The sequence below is a fragment of the Podarcis liolepis genome, assembly GCF_965112155.1.
Source record: "Podarcis liolepis genome assembly, chromosome: 16".
Classification (NCBI taxonomy): domain Eukaryota; kingdom Metazoa; phylum Chordata; class Lepidosauria; order Squamata; family Lacertidae; genus Podarcis; species Podarcis liolepis.
This window is the reverse complement of record NC_139567.1, coordinates 30682503-30701272: the sequence shown is the minus strand read 5'-3', so window position 1 is coordinate 30701272 and position 18770 is coordinate 30682503. Positions and strand designations below refer to the sequence as shown.

Below are 18770 nucleotides of genomic sequence, written 5' to 3'. Positions count from 1 at the left end.
AATCTTCATCCTCTTGCCCACGACAAATGGGGAAAATCTTCCCCTGCTGAATTATATTCATTTATAGGACACATTTATGGGCATAGTCCACACAAACCAGTTTTTTATTTTGAAAACAAATTATAGGCCACTTAATCAGAAAATTCCCTAAGCTGTGTACTTAACAGAATTACCAATGACTCTGGAATAAATCAGCAAAACTTTTTTTTTAAAATACACATAACTAGAATTACATATGCTTCCTGAAACTTTGTCAGTTTTGCAATAGCACAAAAACAATACATACAGCGCTCCTGAAATACTGGTAACAGCAGCAGTATTTTTTAAAAAACATTTTTTACTTATTTAAACAAGAACATACACTTCAAAAACACACAAGAACGAAAAAGTTAAAGAAAAACAACAAATGAAAGAAAACTAGAATTAAAGACACACACACAAAATTAATCTGGTTTGTTTCATTCACATTCCCTGGATAAAGAGATAATGATTATTGGCGCTGGGGTCATACAACAATGCTTTTTAAAAACTGTTATATATAAATGGCAGCAGCATTACCAAGGCATATGCCAGTTAAGAATTTAAGAACGTAACAGCCTCCTGAATTAGGCCAGCTGCCAATCTAGTCCAGCATCCTCTTCTTACTGTGGCCAACCGGGTGCCTCAATGGGAAACCTGAAAGCAGGATTCAACCACAAGAGCACCCTCCCCTGCTGCGGTTTATAACCACACAACACATTCAGAAAAACCTAGTATAAGATTGACAGCTTTGCTAACAATGAATGTCTTATTTAGGAGAAGCATATTTTATGGCTCTTGAAAGATCAGTCTCCCTATCTGAAATTAAAAGGTGCAGCTGATGAGTGGGTTACTGGCCCTTTCATTGTGTAAAAATGGGGTGAGAGATCTTCTGACTTTTAGTTTCAGCAGTTTCCCCCCAAATGAGTTTTGCCTTATCGAGCCACACACCCTTGCCAGCCCTGCTGTGCACCCTTTAGGTGGTTTTGCCTGGGTGGAATGTTTTCTTGCACTGCAATGCCTCTTGCTTGTCCTGAAGAGGTGTAGCTGTAGAACAAACTCTGACTTTTATCTAGCTGTAAAATAACCTACTAAAGGTAGGTAAGAATTGCATGCATTGCTTTGCCTGCTTTTGCTCTCAATGTGCCGAACACTAAGAATGCAAATCTTTGGCTGAAACAGGTTTTCCACCAATGTTAAAACAACGTCCACCTGTACATTAAATATTATTGGAGGGAGAAAAGGCAGGGGCAAGGTTGCCAGCTTCTTTTTTATGGGCCTGACACCCACTGCAAGGTAAAATTATAGCTCTCCTTATTCCAGGTGGGAGTTGTGAGTAGTCTACAGCTCAAGCTGTGGAACTGTCAAACAGAAGAGGGCATGGCAGGGTTGTTGCTACAGTGTCTGAGAAAGAGTCTTGCATTGCACCTCTGTTTTATATTGCCCTGTCCAGTCTCTTGGTTGCTCTGAAGGGTGACCAGAAGATGAAAAGATGTTTAGATCAGTCGAATTGTAAACTCTGTGCATTTGGGGAGAAGAGTCTTCTTCTCCTGGCCTTTTAATTCACAGCTGAATGATAAGGAACAAGTGTAACCTGTGATGACACTTTCCTAATCTTGAGTGTCTGTCGATACCTCAATGAAACTGGTTTCGAAACTTTAAATAGAAATTGCCAAAAAGTGGTATTTTGACAAATTAGCACAGCCATCACCAGCTTCATGTCCTCCACATGTTCTGGACTACAACTGAGGCTGATAAGAACTGTAGTCCGAAATAACTGGAGGGCACCAGGTTGGCAAAAGCTTGTCTACCAGTGATAAGCCTTTAAATGTTAAGGAAAATACTGGCCAGTTTTCTGTTATGTTGGGTGTTGCTGTAACTCAGGATTGCCAAAGCAGCTTTTTCTCCTTCCTCCAGCAGAGGTTACCCTCAGCTTGTCTATTGCTGAACTGCAGTGCATTTTATAATTTTTTTGTCTTCCAATAGTTCTGGGTTTTGACACCCTTTACAGACTTGACCTTAAGCCTTCTAGTATGTCAATGTTAGAAAACAGGAAAAGAGGCACTTTTATTATTTTTTTATAGCATCTGAGAGGTGGTGAATGTGGGATTACCCTTATTCCATATTCATAAGAATCCCAAATGATGAGCTTGGGCTGAACTGGGAAATGGCTACTGTGCTTATACAGGTGAGCAGGGCTTTGCACCCTGACTGAAATCTGACCTTCTACCAAGCAGAGTCCAACCACTATCTGTGCTGACTGGCTGTGGCTCCCCTGGGCTTTCAGGAGATTCCAAACCCTACCTGGAATAGGATTCTATGATCCTGTGCTGCCATTGGGGATTGAACCTAGGACCTCCTGCGTACAAAGCAGATGCTGTACCACTGAGGCCCAAGGGCTCAGCAATTCTGAAATGTAAACATGGGAGGCAGAGGGGGAATTTGGCATGGGCAGCTTTCAGCCGTGAGATCGTATTTGCTGCCATTCCCAATTCCCCATGCTCAGCCACCATGGAGTCTTGGTCCACTCTACACCAGTCCCTGAGATCTGAAGGTAAAGAAAACATTTTAAAGTTTTGGTCTGGCATGCCAAGCCACACTTGTTATCCAAAGGACCATCTGCTCCCTTGCAAATTTATGGACAGATCAAAGAAAGCACAGGCTCATAGAGCACATATTGAACTCCATCACAAAGGAGGCAGCAGTGGCCACCAACCTAGATGGCGTTAAAAGAGGACTGGGCAAATTCATGGGGAGAGAGTGATCAATGGCTATGCTCTGCCTCCATGGTCAGAGGCAGTGGTGCTTCTGAATCCCAGTTGCTGGAAGCCACAGGCTTGTGTTCGAGTCTTGTTTGCGGGTTTCCCATTGGGGCATCTGGTTGGCCAGGATGTTGGACTAGATGGGCCATTGGCCTGATCCATCCAGCAGGCTCTTTTTATGATCTTAACATACCTTTTCTTTAGGATATGTGTCAGAAAGCCCTGCTCCGGATGCCAATGTCTTTAGAGGTGAGGCAGGTGACAGCCATAGCAGGGCATTCTTAGTGGTGGCACTCCTGGTGTGGAATGATCTTTGCCCCTAATGACATTCATGGGAATAATTGCCTCACAGATACTCTGCACACTTGACCTTGACATTGTTCATGTCCTGTTTGGGATGATGGGACAAGGGGGATGCAGTCCAAGTCTCCCTTCCTCCACCCCCATCAAGCAACGACCACCTATTGTCAGCTAAGTGGGTAGGCATGCAGATAAACCAACATTCACCAGTGTGGTCACAGCCTGCTGCTCACACACTTGCAGGCCACAGGTAAATATCTTCAAACCAGCAGAGAAACACCTCCCCCCCCCAAAAAAAAATATCACATATTTGACATTCCAAATCTGTGTTTTGTTTTGTTTTTACAAAAACCCGCTCTGGTAAAAACTAAGGTGCAAGAACAAGAGAGAAAAGGCAGGCAGCCTAGGCATCTCCAAGCTCAGTCCAAGCAATCTCTGCTCCTATGGCTTTCAGAGGAGCTGTGTAAATGGAGAAATACAGTCCTGGATTTCCAGCAAGGAGTCTTAAGAATTTGGCCATGGGATGAATTCACGGAGAACGTCTCCTGCACAAGCACGGTGGATATCAAATGGCATGTGTGCACAGCAAAGTACTTTTGCTCGCTGTCCACTCGTTCTGAAGAGGTTTGCACAGACGAGATCTCCAGCTGCAGTGTACCCTCTTTGGTGCAGTGATCCTGGAATCACTCACTCAAAATAGCTCCAGCATTTCAGAGGGGCCGCTATGGAGTCAATGGCACGAGGACTAAGACACAGAGGGTTAACATGTGTGCACAACCCCCTTCACCTCCCACAAATATACCCCCTTTTTAAAAAGCAAAACAAAAACCACAGGATGAAAAAAAAATTCTGAACAAACAGAACAGCTCAGCAGGTTCTTGACGATTCCACCCCAACGCTTTCCTCAAAAGGGCAGCTGACGTCCCTGGTCAAAAGAGGAAAAAAAAGATTTAAGCAAGTGCAACTCAAGGGTGGGCTACCTGCAGCAGCTTTGGGGCAGTGACTCATTCCTTTTTGCATGCAGAAGGTCCCAGGTTCCAATCCTTGGTATCTCCAAGTAGGGCAGGGAGAAGGACTCCTGCCAGTAACCCTGGTGAAACGCTGCCAGTCCGTGTAGATAATACCAAGGCTAGATTGTCCAATGGCCTGACTCAGTGTATGTTAGCTCCATATGTTAACACAACTCTGGGCTATTGACATGAGCTTAGCATGCAAACGCGTGCAACAAGTGCCTCTGCTCTGTGACTGATGCAGCTGCCTATTGTGGCTGGTAGGGCGGAAGACAGGGAGCCAAACAGTAGGTGGCGCCAGAGCCAATGATAGCCAGAACCTACTAATTCTTTTTGTATATATCTAAATTAAAATCAATATACTAAAAATACACAAAAGCAGCACAGTATATCCATAAAAGTCTTAATATTGGGATGGTAGAGTACTTAAGACTGTTAGGAAAGCCTAATTTTAAGTTGTGCTGTAGAGAGGGAGTTCAGAGTGTCTGTATTTGTTAAAATCCCATTAAAGCAGGACAGAATTTTTCAAGCTCCTCTGAGCCTTTGGCTTCACATAATCTATGAGTTACTTTTTTCAGCTAATGCATATAGTTTCTAGAGTGGTTTAACAATCAATTCCTCTTCCAAGGGAACTCTGGGAACCGTAGATCCCAGGATACTTTGTGGAAAGCCGTGAGTTTAAAGTGGCATGATAGTGCTTTAATTGCATAGTGTGGATTTCAGTGGGTCTACTCAGAGTATGGTGATCAGGAGGCGGCTTTCCTCCCAAGAGGGGCCCATCACATTCAACCACAACTTGCAAGGTTTTCACCCTCACTGGAGACAACACACTAGACATTTACACTTATTACCATGCTCATCTCAAGAGTGATTGTGGAGAACACAACCCAATGAGGGTGGGCTCAAAGCAGAAGGCAAGAATAAACCTTCCCCCCACCCCAGCCATATACTAATATACTGTGCGTTAACAAACAGAGGTTGAAAGACAGGATGTTCTCTTTTATTACCAATTAAGCACAATTAACTCCACCAGGACTTCTATTTCAGCACATCAGCCTAGAGAGAGAAAGAGAGAGATGGAAGGCACATTAATTTCACAAGTAAATACCAGCTGTCCATTAAAATCAATTATGCTTGTTAGTAAACAGGAAAAGGCAAAAGGCAAATACCAGTGAGGGGGTTGTCACCCCATAAAACTGACTGGTAACAATTCAATTATGCTTTTCACGCAGAATGAGTTTATGAAACTCACTGCCACAAAGTTTAGTGATGGCCAGCAATGTAAATAACAGGACAACAGAAATACATGGAAATGAGGAGGGGGAAGGGGGGAGTGGTCTATTGGTTGGTTGGGGTTTAGTTGACTAAATGGAACATCCTACTGCAGAGACAGTCTACCCCAGAAGAGCAGGTGCTGGGGAACAATCAGTGCAAGAGCTCCTTATGAACCATCTTACTTAAAAGCAGACTGGAACAAAAAAGGTCTGTTAATAAGAGCATACAAAGGGCTCTGCCAGTTCTGTCTAGACCAGCATACTGTTTTGCCACAGTGCCTGTCTGGGGGCTGATGGGAGTTGTAGTCCAACAACAACATCTGGAGTGCCCCCATTTGCCAAAGGCTGCCGTAAATAATCATTATTTTTGGCTCCATAAGAGACAGGATTTGTTGAGTGAGAATATAGGGGGACAGATGAACTAAAGAGAGAGAGAGAGAGAGAGAGAGAGAGAGAGAGAGAGAGAGAGAGACTTTACTTAGATGCCAATTCTAATGAAAATACACAGCTTCTGCAACACTTTATTTTATGGGGGGTGACGAGCATGCAAAGTCTGGAGCGGAGCAGAGCCAAGGCAGCATATGAAGCCAAACAGGGGCAGATCCTCTACAGCTTCAGGTTAGAGACAGCCAGCCAAGGCAGGGAGGCCCAGAGGGACAGCAGAGACCAAAGGAACTACCTCCCTGTCTGCACCAAGCAGGTGAAACACAGAACACACACATACATGCATGTGAATGAAAGGAGCTGGGTGCGAGGAATTTCAGTGCCTGCAGCCAAAAATGGGGGGCGGGGGTCCGTGTTTGGGGAAACACAAGACAGACACCACACACAACTATACTTTCACATCAGCTCCTCAATCATTTTATCTTGGCCTGGGGCTTTCTTTCTACAGTCTTCCGCAGCTGCAATGAGAAGAAAGGGCCATGGCTCATTTAAGGATGGAACAAAAACTCTCGCCTCGAGTTTGACCAAGGGGTTTTTAAAAAAGAGGAGTCCATTTCACAGGAGAATAGTATTGTGTGTTATATTTCCAAAGGCAGGTTGGTAATCTGAACTGTAAACCTTTAAAAGAATTTGTACCCAAGCTTGCTTTTTCCTCTGCCCTCCTGTTGCTTTCCCCCCCTCATGTGTCATGTATTTTTAAATTCTCCATTAGTTCAAACTCAATTAAGATGAAGAAAGGTCCTCCAAATGAGTTGATGGACAGGCCAAAAATATTTATGGTGCAACAGGCAAGACGAATGCTTCCAAGGCGCCTTACCTGTGGCACTCCTTTGAGAAAGTCAGGAAGTTGAAATTCTCCTTTGTAGACCTTCAAAGAAAACAAGCACGCTTTTAAACCTTTTTAAACACAAGTTTTGATTTAATTCAGAGCTGGTGCAGTGTTATAGTTAGATGTGGGTTCACAGCCCCACACAAGCTGCGGAGTTCACTGAGTGACCTTGGCCCAGTCACTACCATACTGACTTTACGGGGTTTTTATGGAGCTAAAATGGAGGCTGGTGTAAGCTCCTTGGGAAATGAAATAATATATGTGTTTCTCTCAAGTACCTTTCAGACAGGATGAATGTGGCAACTTAACAAGGGAACAAAAACTATGACAAAGATGCTCAACTCAGATAACAAATATCAGCAGCGAAACAAAGCATCAAGCTAAAAAAAATCCAGAGACAGAAAGAATAAGCCTGTTTAAAGCCACTTGAAACTTGAATTTAAAGAAAAGACCATAAAAATTGACAGAAGCACTTTCTCTTTTTTGAGGGGGGAGGGGAGTGTGGAAGACCATGAAGATACGTCAAATGCTAACTGTATGCTCCTTGGGGCTTCGGTTTTGCCAACAGTGCAGTGTATCATTCTAGGTAAATAACAATATTATAGTAACAATAAGCCTTGTCTGTTACCCTTCTAGTGTTTTCCAAAACTTTCTGATCCGGCTTCCCGTAGTTAGGGGGGTTGGCGTAGGGGTCATAGCCAAGTTTCGCCAGCATCGGGGCAATCACAGGCATGTCGTGAAGGACGTCATCGGGGATCTTCCCCACCCATTTTGACAAAGCTTCCACGTTCACTGGCTTGATTACTTGGTCGGTAGATCTTTCAACTCTGCAAAAGAAAGGAATTTTTGTTTTAAAAAATGATCACATTTAAAGCCAGTATGGTGCTGTGGTTAGTGTGTTGCACTAGGGCCCAGGAGACCATGGTTCAACCCCACCTCCACCTCCCAAATTTGGCCACGATGCTCAGCTGGGTGACCTTGGGCCACTCACTGCCTCTCAGCCTAACCTACCTCACAGGGGTATTGTGAGGGTTAAATGAGAGGGAGAACACCTGTATACCACCCTGTGCTCCTTGGAAGAAAAGGTGGAATATACATGCAATACATAAATGTTTTTCCAGGTACAGTGGACGCTCGGGTTGCGAACGTGATCTGTACGGGATGTGTGTTTGCAACCCGCAGTGTTCACAACCCGTGTCTGCGTGTGTGCGCATGCGCGGGTTGCAATTCGACACTTCTGCGTATGTGCGACCGCTGAAACCCGGAAGTAACCCATTCCGGTACATCCGGGTTTCGGTGGTCCACAACCTGAAAAAACGCAACCTGAAGCGGCTGTAACCCGAGGTATGACTGTATTGATCAAAACACTGGATTTTATTTGCACACTTAAGAGAAGCCTGCTGGGGAAAAATACATCAAGACAGCTACAAAAATCCACAGCCACCCAGAGCCCATAGATTTGCTCTGTATATTCTGGAGAATATAGTGGCTTGGAAGCTTTCCCAAAGGCGCATAAGAAGAGCCTGCTGGATCAGGCCCATCTGGTCCACACCCTGTTCTCACAGTGGCCAGCCAGGTGCCTCAAAGGGAAACCCATACGCTGGACCCACAAGCACAAGAGCCCTCTCTCCTCCTGCAGTTTCCAGCAGCTGACATTTATCACAGCTTTTCCCTCCATGAATTAGTTTAAACCACACACACTTTTCCAGGGCAGGGGGAGGCTCACACATCACAGTTTCTTCTATGGGTGACTCAAGAGGCCAGAGATAAGCCCAGCAAAGAGGGAGAGCACAGCTAGGAGCAGGAGAATTTGGAAGGGGTTGGAGTTGTCTTCCTTTCCAAACACAGGAAACTGCCTTATTGGACCCATCCGGCTCAGTCGTGCCTACACGGACTGGCAGCATGGTTCCCCAGGGTTTAGACAGGGCTCCCTCCCAGCCCTGCCTAGAGACACCACTGGGCTATGGCTCTTCTCTCCCTCTCACTACCCAGCCAACGTCAGCTTTGGGAACTTGCATCTGCCAAGGTAAAGCACTGCTCCAGACAGAAACTCTGCCCTGAATTGCCAATCCTTGGATTTCACAGCAGATTAAAATAGAATCCCAGGCATTCTGATGCTCTTGGACACAGAGCTCCCTTAATGGATTGTCAATACGGTGCTACACTTTCACAGCAGCCCAGGCTGGGTGGGGGAACAAATGCAAAACTCAAAAAAGGAGGATGGGAGCAGAATGTCTCTCCATCCCCATCCTAGAGTGAGCGAGAGCAGGGGATGACTCTGGCCAGTAGGTTTCCTGGTAGCATCTGGTCAGTCTGATGTAGGAAGCAAGAGTTCTTCTTATAATAATAGCTGAACAGACTGAAATCCAGACACCACACACCCCCATCGCCACATCCTAAGAGAAGATAAGCCAGTGAACAAACCAACACACACACACACAAACGTTGCACATTCCTTCTTGCAGATTTGTGGGTTTTGCTTACAGTAATGAAAAGGAAACTTGGCCCAGATCCTCTCCGGGGAAAATGACACCTCCCCCCCCCCTTTCAGAGGCTGTTGCAGACACAGATGTTTTCCATCAAGGAGAGGGCAAATGCCAGAATTTTTCAGCACTCAGCTATGGCAAGACTGCCTGCCAGCAGCCACGCTGGCGATGCCCCCAAGCCACAGAGAGTCCCGTGCTGATCTGCGCTGGTGCCAACCCCTTCCCTGTGAAAAGCCTCCCTTTGGACGCCCTTGCGTCGGGTTTCGAAGCAAGCTCGCGGGAGATAGGAAAAACACGCCCGGAAATTGCTAGAGGGCTGCGGAGTCGCCCAGAGCGACAAATGCAAGAAGGCCTGGTTATCCAGAGGCCAGAAAACAGCTCAGGCTGGAACACGCCAGCAAAGGCCACTGAGCTCAAAGTAAATATTGTTTCGTAATGGGAGATGGATGGAATCATTAGAGAGAGAAGGGAGGAATGAACTGAGCTCCCTTTCCCCTCTTTTAACTCTTCCCCTGTTCTTCTACCCCAAAAGACACACACATATATTTTGCAAACTGTCTTAATGAGCTTGATTAGCCCATGGAAACTGCTTTTAAGTACCGCCACAAGCCTCTTGATTGAGATCTGCGTCTCTGCAAGGCTGATCAAGAGAAGTTTCTCAAATGGCATTTTCCTCCCAGTCCTGCCAGCCCCCAGCTAAGATGAGAGGCACCCAAAGAGATCTATTTTTATCACATGCAGGTGGAAGGGCAGGAGAATGAGAATGCCCTGTCCATATGCAAAGGAGATGCCGTGCCACTGAGCCAACTGTGGTGTTCATGCACGGCTCCAAAACAGGCTGGAACCCTACAAAGAGAGGACCCTTCTACCTCTTCAAAGGTGAGATTTAGCAGCCTACAAGGGCTGCAGCCAGAGACAGTATCAAAGACAGCTTCGTGGTGAAGCATCCCAAGCCAAAAGAAGTTCCAAACCTTGGCCTGGAAGTCCTCACTGCTAGGGGGTGTGCCTCGAGAGTGCCAATCACAATCATCAGGGGAGGGCAGATTGCCAGCCCGCAGGACCTCCTCCTTCAGCCTTTACTGGAACCCCAGTGCCCACCACTCAGAAGCAAGTATAATATCATTAACTCAGCCAGGCACACATGTGAACAGCATTAGGGTTCGGGGTGCCTCTGAGCATACACAGAGCATGGGGATTTGTGCTCAACGCCAGAACCAACCTCAAAAAGCCTTTCAGACAAGCCCATCTCAAAAGTCTTTCCCTGCCCTTTCAGACTACTACGGAAACCACATTTTAAGTTTCTTTTTCCTAATCAAATATGACCGAGGTAAAGCAGGGCGGAGTGGAGATTTATATAGGACATAACATGGAATACTTACTTACTAAAGGTAAGCAAGATTAAAATGCTAATATTAGAACAAAACTATTTGCAGCAGTGGGGTGGGGAAGTTCAGGCCCAATAGCTGAATGCCCTCCCCACCCCCTCAAAACTCTTCCCAGCAGGGGCAGATTTTAGGGCTGTGTGAATGAAGCACATGCACTAGGTGTTGCACGAAAGGAGCGCAGTCTCAACACATCTTATGTTCTGTTAGTTTAATAGTGGTTTATGAGAGAAATGGATGCATCTGTTAGAACTTGCTTGGTGGGATTCATAGCCTGGGTAGGGTTGCAAGTATTTCAGGAGTGTTAGCAATAACGATTCACCCCGGTGTGCGGACTTTATAGCTACGATACACACAATACAGTGGATGGTCAGACAGGCACGAGCTATGCATGTTCTTGAAGAATTATAAAAATGCATACTCGATTCTGACCAAACTACAGTGGTACCTCAGGTTACATATGCTTCAGGTTACAGACACTTCAGGTTACAGACTCCGCTAACCCAGAAATAGTACCTTGGGTTAAGAACTTTGCTTAAGGATGAGAACAGAAATTGTGCTCCGGCAGCACGGCAGCAGCAGGAGGCCCCATTAGCTAAAGTGGTGCTTCAGGTTAAGAATGGACCTCCAGAACGAATTAAGTACGTAACCAGAGGTACCACTGTATACACTTCCAGAGTTAATGCTAAACACATTACTTCTGGTAAATGAGCCACCATAACCACTAGGGGGCCAGGAATATTTGTGTCCCGAGCTTTTTAGACTCATCTACTCACGTACTATCTGAAACCAGCATTGGCAGCCCGATGTGAAAATTTTGCCACCCCGATGTGGCCCACAGAAGATTCCCTCTAAGAAAAAGTGGCTCAAAAAGGTCCCCTACCCCACCTTAATTTTCTCCCTACAAAGATTTTCTGGAAAACCCTCAAGGGATCCCCCACCCCAGGGAGGAACCGACTCACTTTGAGAGGGAGACGCCCCCGGCTTTCCCAATCATTTCTTCGTGGTGCAAAACGGCAGGGTCCCATGGGATGTGGAGGAACTTGAGGAGCGTTTGTAGCCACCTCTCAGGGTGCAAGACAAGCTGCTCGTAATGGACCATCATGCAACGGTCCAAGCCAGCCTCCAGGCACTGGTTATACATGGTCTCTATGGCCCGATTCCACTTGGTCAAGCAGTCCCTGTAGCTGCTGAGGTCAAAGCCAGCGATGGTGACCTTCCTGGAGATCATGGAGTGGACGGAGGCCCGGCCGTCCCGCACCATCAAGACGAACTTGGCGTTGGGGAAGATCCGGGCAAGGTACGCCAGGGACTTGAGGGCAAAGGGGTCCTTATTGCACAGGTACGGGGCTGGCTCCCCATGCTTCACAATGATCTCCAGCAAGAAGGCCCTCATAGCCGAATCCAAGACCTCGTCCGTGACGCCGGCCTCATCGAGCCGGATCTTCTCCTTGCTCGACCGAGCCCACATCTGCTTGACGGCCAGGATCCGGGGGATCACCCGCGTCTCTTCCCCGCAGCGGATGTCCGGGTGAGCATCCAGCATTGCCCGCATCAAGGTGGTGCCACTCCGAGGGACCCCTCCAATGAAGATCAAGGGCATGTCTTTGTGGTAGGCCAAGGTGGCATTCTCTGGCGAACTCAAACCAGCACTCAGAGTGGCCCTGACCGGCTCCGGGCGGACTATCTGCCTGCGTTCCTCCATCTGGTGGTGGCACTCCATGGCGTGCTGGCCCAGGTAGAAGACCGTCACTGAGCTCACCACCAGGCACGCCAGCAGCACGTTCTGCTTGAGTTTGCCAACCATCTTTGCGCAGAACGGTGCCTCACACGACTGAAGCAGATTGCTTGGGCCACGACAACGATTCAGACCATGAAGAAGCTAGATCTGAAAGCGAAAGAAAGAAATTGCGGTCAGGACAATTTACATACAACCTCCTCCAGCCCATAACAACACACATTCATGGAGGACTATCAAAGGCTGTGTTCTGCCTCCGTGGCCAGAGCCAATAAGGCTTGTCTGTGCCAGTGTTCTCGTGCACGGGGTCTCACTTGCAGGTTTCCCATTAAGGGCATCTGGTTGGCCACTGTGAGAACAGGATGCTGGACTAGATGGGACACTGGCCGGTGATCTAGCAGCCTCTTCTCATGGTCAAAATGACACACTTCTCAGAAACAGCAGCACCCAGGTTACAGTACCGTCTGCCCCAGGAGCAAGGCAGCATTCAAAATTAACAAGGCACAGGTCAAATTGTGACCACAAGGGAGATCTCTGGGTGCCAGGTTGGCGACTGGGATAAGCAAAATGTCACTTAGAGAAGGATCTGAAATATTTTATGTGAAACTTGAATTTGTTTTATTCTGCATTGTTTTAATGTGTTGTAAATTGCTTTGAAATTCATTCTTTAAAATATAAAGCAGTATAGAAATGAAATGAACAACAAAGATCAATGGAGAAAAAATGGCACCTAGACATTCTGTTGTGGCAACCGTAACCAAGGTTTAAGGTGCCATTTGGCGATTAGATTATTGATCTGAGTTTCAAACACTGAAACAAGGGTGCTCCTTGGCACGTCAACATTTTGGGGCCATAGGCGCATGAGACAAATTAGCCTAAGATTTGAAGGTGTTCATTTATATGTACAGATGCCTCTGGGGAATTAAGATGAAGGGCTGCCGTCACCAGCGCAGCCCATTGCAAGGTGCCCAGATGCTGTTTTAAGTCCCTGTTGACGTATAATAATATATATACAGTGGTACCTTGGGTTACATACGCTTCAGGTTACATACACTTCAGGTTACAGACTCCGCTAACCCAGAAATAGTACCTCGGGTTAAGAACTTTGCTTTAGGATGAGAACAGAAATCGTGCAGCGGCAGCAGGAAGCCCCATTAGCTAAAGTGGTGTTTCACATTAAGAACGGACCTCCGGAACGAAGTAAGTACTTAACCCAAGGTACCACTGTATTAGGGTCTGCCCCCCCCCCACGTGCTCTGCTGTTCTTCATCCCCACCTCCCCCTCTTTTCGCTTCTTCCACACCTGACCAAGCCCCTCACTTTATGCCTCTTCCACCCCCTCACCTGTCCCCACCCCCAGCTTGCTCCAGCAGCTGTTTGGTGCTGAACTGACTCGTTTCCACAACAGCAGCAGGTGGAGAGGGAAGCACAGGTTTGGACCTGCCTGCCAAGAAGCAGAGGCAGCCAAAAGCACCGCCAAGCCGCCCCTCAAGGGACGGATGCTTCCAACAGCTGAGCTTTCGTTATTCTGACTATTTGGACAAATTAATTCCATCTTGATTTGACAGCTGCTTTTGCTGGGTGAGGCCAAAGGCCCATCAACATGTTGCTCCCAGCGGTGGCAAGGCAGGTGTCTCTTTGTCCCCAAGTGCACTGTATGCAGAGGTACACCATCTCTGCACATGGAGGCTCCATTAGCTCAAAGAAATTCATGGGAGAGGATCAGATCTCCCTAGAGGACTACCTCTGAAGGACGCAGACTCTCTTTCATGGGAGGTTTTTAAGCAGAGGTTGGGTGGTCATCTGTCATGGATTCTTTGCCTAAGATTCCTGCATTGCAGGGGGTTGGACTAAATGACCTTTAGGGTCCCTTTCCAACTCGACAATTCTAGGATACTATGTGTGGAATAATGCACAGCACCCATTCATGGAAAAACCATCTTTTTATTTAAAGCAAGCTGCTATTGTTTGTGGCTGCAAAGACTTATAAAAGGGGACCTGCATCAGCATATGGAGACAGAAAAGGCTATCAGCAGCTACGACAGGAAAGCAAGCTTCACATTCAGAGGCAGTCTATCTCTCTGAGTGCTGTTACTATGGGGGAATTACAGGCAAGAGCTGCTCCATTCACACCCCACATGTAGGCCTCCCCAAACCATCTGGTGGGTCACTGTGGGAGACGGGAAGGAGGACTAGATATAGTTTGGATCCATCAGCAAAGAGGACTAGTGGGAAGAAAGGAAACACAAGAGAAGCTTGCTGGATCAGGTCAATGGTCCATCTAGTCAGCATCCTGTCTCACAGCAGCCAACTATGCCTGTGGAAACCTGCAAGCAGGATTTGAGCACCAGAGCCCTCTCCCCTCCTGCGGTTTCCAGCAACTGGTATTCAGAAGTGTTCCTGCCTCCGACTGTGGAGGCACACAATAGCCATGAATCCTCCATGAATTTGTCCTAGACTCACATATTCAAGGGACATTGGAGCACTTCTAGCACATTTCTGCCACTCCACCCCCTAAATACTTCAAGTGTTTCTGGGTGGGTAACGAACCCAGAGGAAATTGAATTGGGAGGTGATCTGGGTTCACGGGCAGAATATTAACATCGGGAAATAAATTAATCATAGATGACTAACTCGAGATGATGGGGGGAACTAAATTGATTTGCAGCAGGAACTCTTGTGAAATGAATAAAGAGTAAATGAACTGAACTCTCTTGGGATGATCCAATTTGGGTGGGCTGCTGCAGACTGACTGAACTGCTCACCTGGGGCGAGCTTGGACAGGAAATTAGCCGGCTCATCTCCTGTGACATTTAAGTTTGTGTCTACAGACTCTTAATCTTTTAGGCAACCCACCTGCTGCAGGGTGCTATGAGGCATAGTAAGAAAGATTATTTGGGACAGAGGCCCTCTTGCAAGTAAGTGGATGAGATCTCCTGAAAGCTGTGTTAGGATTCTCTTCAAAGGGGCATTCTAACCATGTTCAGAGGCCCCTTCTCAATCTTTTTAAATTTAAAATGCCCTGCTCAGAGATCCCCATATATTTCAGAATCAATTTACAATCAATATAAAGACACAGTATATCCCAGCAGGTATAAAACACCCTTCATTTCCAACAGAAAGCAGATTAAAAATACAGCAAAGAACAGTTTCTCTGAGCATGTACAGGCCACTATACGCAGTTTTTTTATTTTAAAAAAAAACACCACAGGGTACGGCGTTATTGTACATGACCAGAAAGGTTTTCTATCTACATCTTAAACAAACACCTCTAATAGAAACCATCCAGAATATCAAAGACAAACAAATATCTGGTTTTTCTGGCTTAACAAACTTTCTGCTCAATTAATGAAACACAAATATGAATTATTTAGCTGGCAACTGAGTCATTCAAAATCCTCGGTGGCAACGCTGGCTGGCTGCTCTTCTCAAGAGGTTGGTATCTTTAAAAGAGCATTTTTAAAAAAACGCCTCCGAGCACATGCAGAGTACAGTTCCGACACACATACCGCTTCAGTCTTCTGCATAAAAGCAGATTAAAATAAAGCAGGTGGGGGAATTCTGTGCGTGGTCAGAAACTTTCTATTTCAACAAAAAGGAAAAAAATCAATGTAAGGGCAAAGCACCTCTGAGCACGTGGGAGGCACCCTTTGTTGGGGAACAAGCCTACATACGAAGAAACAGGCTTGATGGAATCTGTGCATGCTCAGAGACGCTCTCCCCCGATCCCCGTTTTTTGAAAAAGCAACAACGCAGAGTTTATAGAAAGCACGAGAAAGAAATAGTAAGAAGCATCAAGCCAGCACCTACGCAGGCAGAGAGGATGTCGTTTTCTCGGCTCTGCGGTCGGTTAAATGGGATCCGAGCTCCCGATTACCCGCCCCCAGGAGTTCAGGGATCAGCCGCATGCACAACACAGGAAAGCTGCTGCGAAGCAAGGGGTGGGTGCTCCCACTTTACCTGCCGGGGGTCTCCTCGCGGATCCCATCCTGTCCCCGCCGCTCCCGCTGCGCCTCCAAGCTTCGCCAGGCTCCTAGTCCGCTCTGTACGCTGCGGCGCTGCCATGGAAATCACAAGCCCTCTCAGGATTGGCCGTTGTGTCGCCGCGCCCCATTGGTGGCGCGAGGGGGTGATGGGCGGGAGGGCGGGGCCTCCTCTGGCTCCACCCCACCCCCAGATTCCTTCCAGCCTGGGCTTCCCCCATCACCACCCACGTGGGTCATCTGGACAGGCAGCTGGATCAGAGCGCACAGCTGGCGGTGGGGGGGGGGCAGGAGAAGAAGCGCAGCTAACGTCTGGCCTAACGTGAAATATTGGCATCGTAACCCTAATAATAGCTGCATTGAGTACTGCTACTGTTCCCTACAACGTGCATAAGGCACCTTGCAGATTAAAACGGGATGGAGCGATTCCCCCTATGAGGAAAGGTTTGGGGGTTTTTCGTTTAGAGAACAGACGAGTAAGATGTGGCATGATAGAAGTTTATAAAATGATGCTTGGCACAGAAAGAGTGGGTAGAGAAAATGTTTTTTCTCCCTCTTTCTTTACACTAGAATTTGTGGACACCCCATGAAGCTGATTGTTCGGAGATTCAGGACAGATGAAAGAAAATACTTCTTCAGGCAGCTCATAGTTAAACTATGGAACTCTCTGCCACAGGAGGCAGTGATGATCACCAGCCTGGAGGGCTTAGATTAGAAAGAGGTGTAGACAAATCCATGGCTGATATGGCTATCAGTGGCTACTAGTTGTGCTGGCTATGCCCTCAGTCTCCACGCTGGAGGCAGCAATGCTTCTGAACACCAGTTGCTGGAATGCAAAGGAAAGGAGCAGGCTCTTGTGCTCAGGTCCTGCTTTTGGGTTTCCCCACACAGCCATCTGGTTGGCCACTGTGAGAACAGGGTGCTGGACTAGATGGGCCTGATCCACCAGCCAGACTCTTCTCATAGACTGGAACAAATGACCCCAGAGGGCTAAGGTGGCCTAACCAGAAGCCAGAGCAAAGTGTAAAGAAGGGGAGGAGGCATCACAATTATTAATCCATGGCACATCGGGTGGAGGCATCTCAGACAGACGTCATCCCTGCAACCTGCTTTGAACACCAGGGTTCACAGAGTTCAATTTCTTTTAAAAAGAGAGTCCAGCAAGTCTGTTTTCAGAGTTATGCCTGCAGGTTTTTACATTTCCCCCTCTTTTGTAATTTCTGGCATTTCTTTGATAAGCATATTTAACTTAGGTAGGCAGCAATGCTTCTGAATGCCAGTTGCTGGAAACCAAAGAAGGGAAGAGCTAATTTTGTGGCCAGGCCCTGCTTGAGTTTCCTGTTTGGGCTAGGTTGGCCATTGGCCTGATCCAGCAGGCTCTTCATATGCTCTTCTGGGATGCACAGCCACCTAGGCATACTTAGAATCACAGCCTTCCTTTTATGGCTCAACATGTTTTATCTTTTTGGTTGTTGGTTTTTTACGATACGAATTTTAATCAGATTGAGAGGTGGGTGGTTGTTGTTTTTATAGTGACTTTTGTTAACTGCCTTGGATCATTGTTTGTGTATTCATTTTTTAAAAAAAAGAATGATGACATTTCTTAGAAATAAAAACCACATATTCCAAAGATTTCAGGGCAAACTGAGAGATTATTTGGCACCACTCAATCCACTTGAACCCACCTAAAACACTTGGGGGAGATGAAATATGGTGGCACCCTTACCAATTTTAAGTCACCTCTAGGAGGAAGGAAAAAGCACTTTATACAAACTAAACTCTCAAGCCACTGGTTCGGATTATGCATGTGAGTCCAAGGTTTGCATGTTAATCATCAACAGGTTATTTGGTTCCCAAAACCTGCAGGCAGCCACAGGATGCTTCTACCCATGTCCAGAATACTTTCTGCCGACTGTGAGGCTTGCAGTCATTCTACATTGATCTAGAATTCAGGATTATGCAGGCTAGGGTCCAGATACCTCAATATCAATATGATTTCCAGTAACTGGCATTCAGAAGCATCATTGCCTCCAACCACGGAGGCAGAGAAAACCATCAGAGCTAGTAGCCATTGCAGCATGTGAAGAAGTTCTTTTGTCTTTCCTGAATCTTCCAACATTCAGTTTCATTGGATGACACCCCCCCCCCCATCCTGGTATTACAGTGGAGGAAAAACTTCTCTGTCCACTTTCTGTTCATACCATTTATGTTTGGCACTGTTCTCGTATTTAAAAACTCTGCAGGTCTCCCCTCTTTCCCCCAACCTCTCTACCTTCCTAAACATCTGCTTTTCTGCTGGGCAGGAGGGAAGCTTAATAAAATGCATACAATACGTACAGTGCATTAGGAGAACTCAGCTGTGCAGCTAGATCTATCAGACCTTGGCTGACAGCTGAACCTGGGACGTGTCACAGCAGAGATGAGAGTTGCTAATAAAAGCAAGTTAAACACGCCAAGCAGTACCTGGAGACAGCTCACGCAATGCTAGCCTCCAAATCTATATATCTGAACGGGGGTCAAAGGCATGCATCAGCAACAGTGCAG

General features: G+C 46.7%; 1 protein-coding gene and 1 long non-coding RNA gene across 9 annotated transcripts in view; one reads left to right on the top strand and one right to left on the bottom strand.

Annotated features, from left to right (window-relative positions):
- Positions 1-73: 73 nt before the first annotated feature.
- Positions 74-16452, bottom strand: TPST1 (tyrosylprotein sulfotransferase 1). 8 transcript variants are annotated; one of them, XM_083479364.1, is made up of 7 exons: positions 16204-16343; positions 11468-12393; positions 7266-7464; positions 6626-6676; positions 6203-6266; positions 5098-5146; positions 74-4005 (listed from the first exon to the last, which is right to left on the bottom strand). In XM_083479364.1, exons 2-5 carry the CDS (start codon positions 12310-12312, stop codon positions 6222-6224), a joined length of 1140 nt encoding a protein of 379 aa, XP_083335490.1. In that variant the 5' UTR covers positions 12313-12393; positions 16204-16343; the 3' UTR covers positions 74-4005; positions 5098-5146; positions 6203-6221. The 8 variants fall into 8 exon arrangements, with proteins under 8 accessions (XP_083335490.1, XP_083335491.1, XP_083335492.1 ...); XM_083479365.1 differs by having other exon boundaries at positions 6195-6266; positions 16204-16340; XM_083479366.1 differs by having other exon boundaries at positions 16054-16280.
- A 44-nt stretch (positions 16453-16496) lies between these two features.
- Positions 16497-18770, top strand: part of LOC310695331 — a 21422-nt gene continuing 19148 nt past the window's right edge. Inside the window, exon 1 of the long non-coding RNA XR_014520005.1 lies at positions 16497-16753. This is a non-coding gene — a long non-coding RNA (uncharacterized lncRNA). The remainder of the gene's footprint in view (positions 16754-18770) is intronic.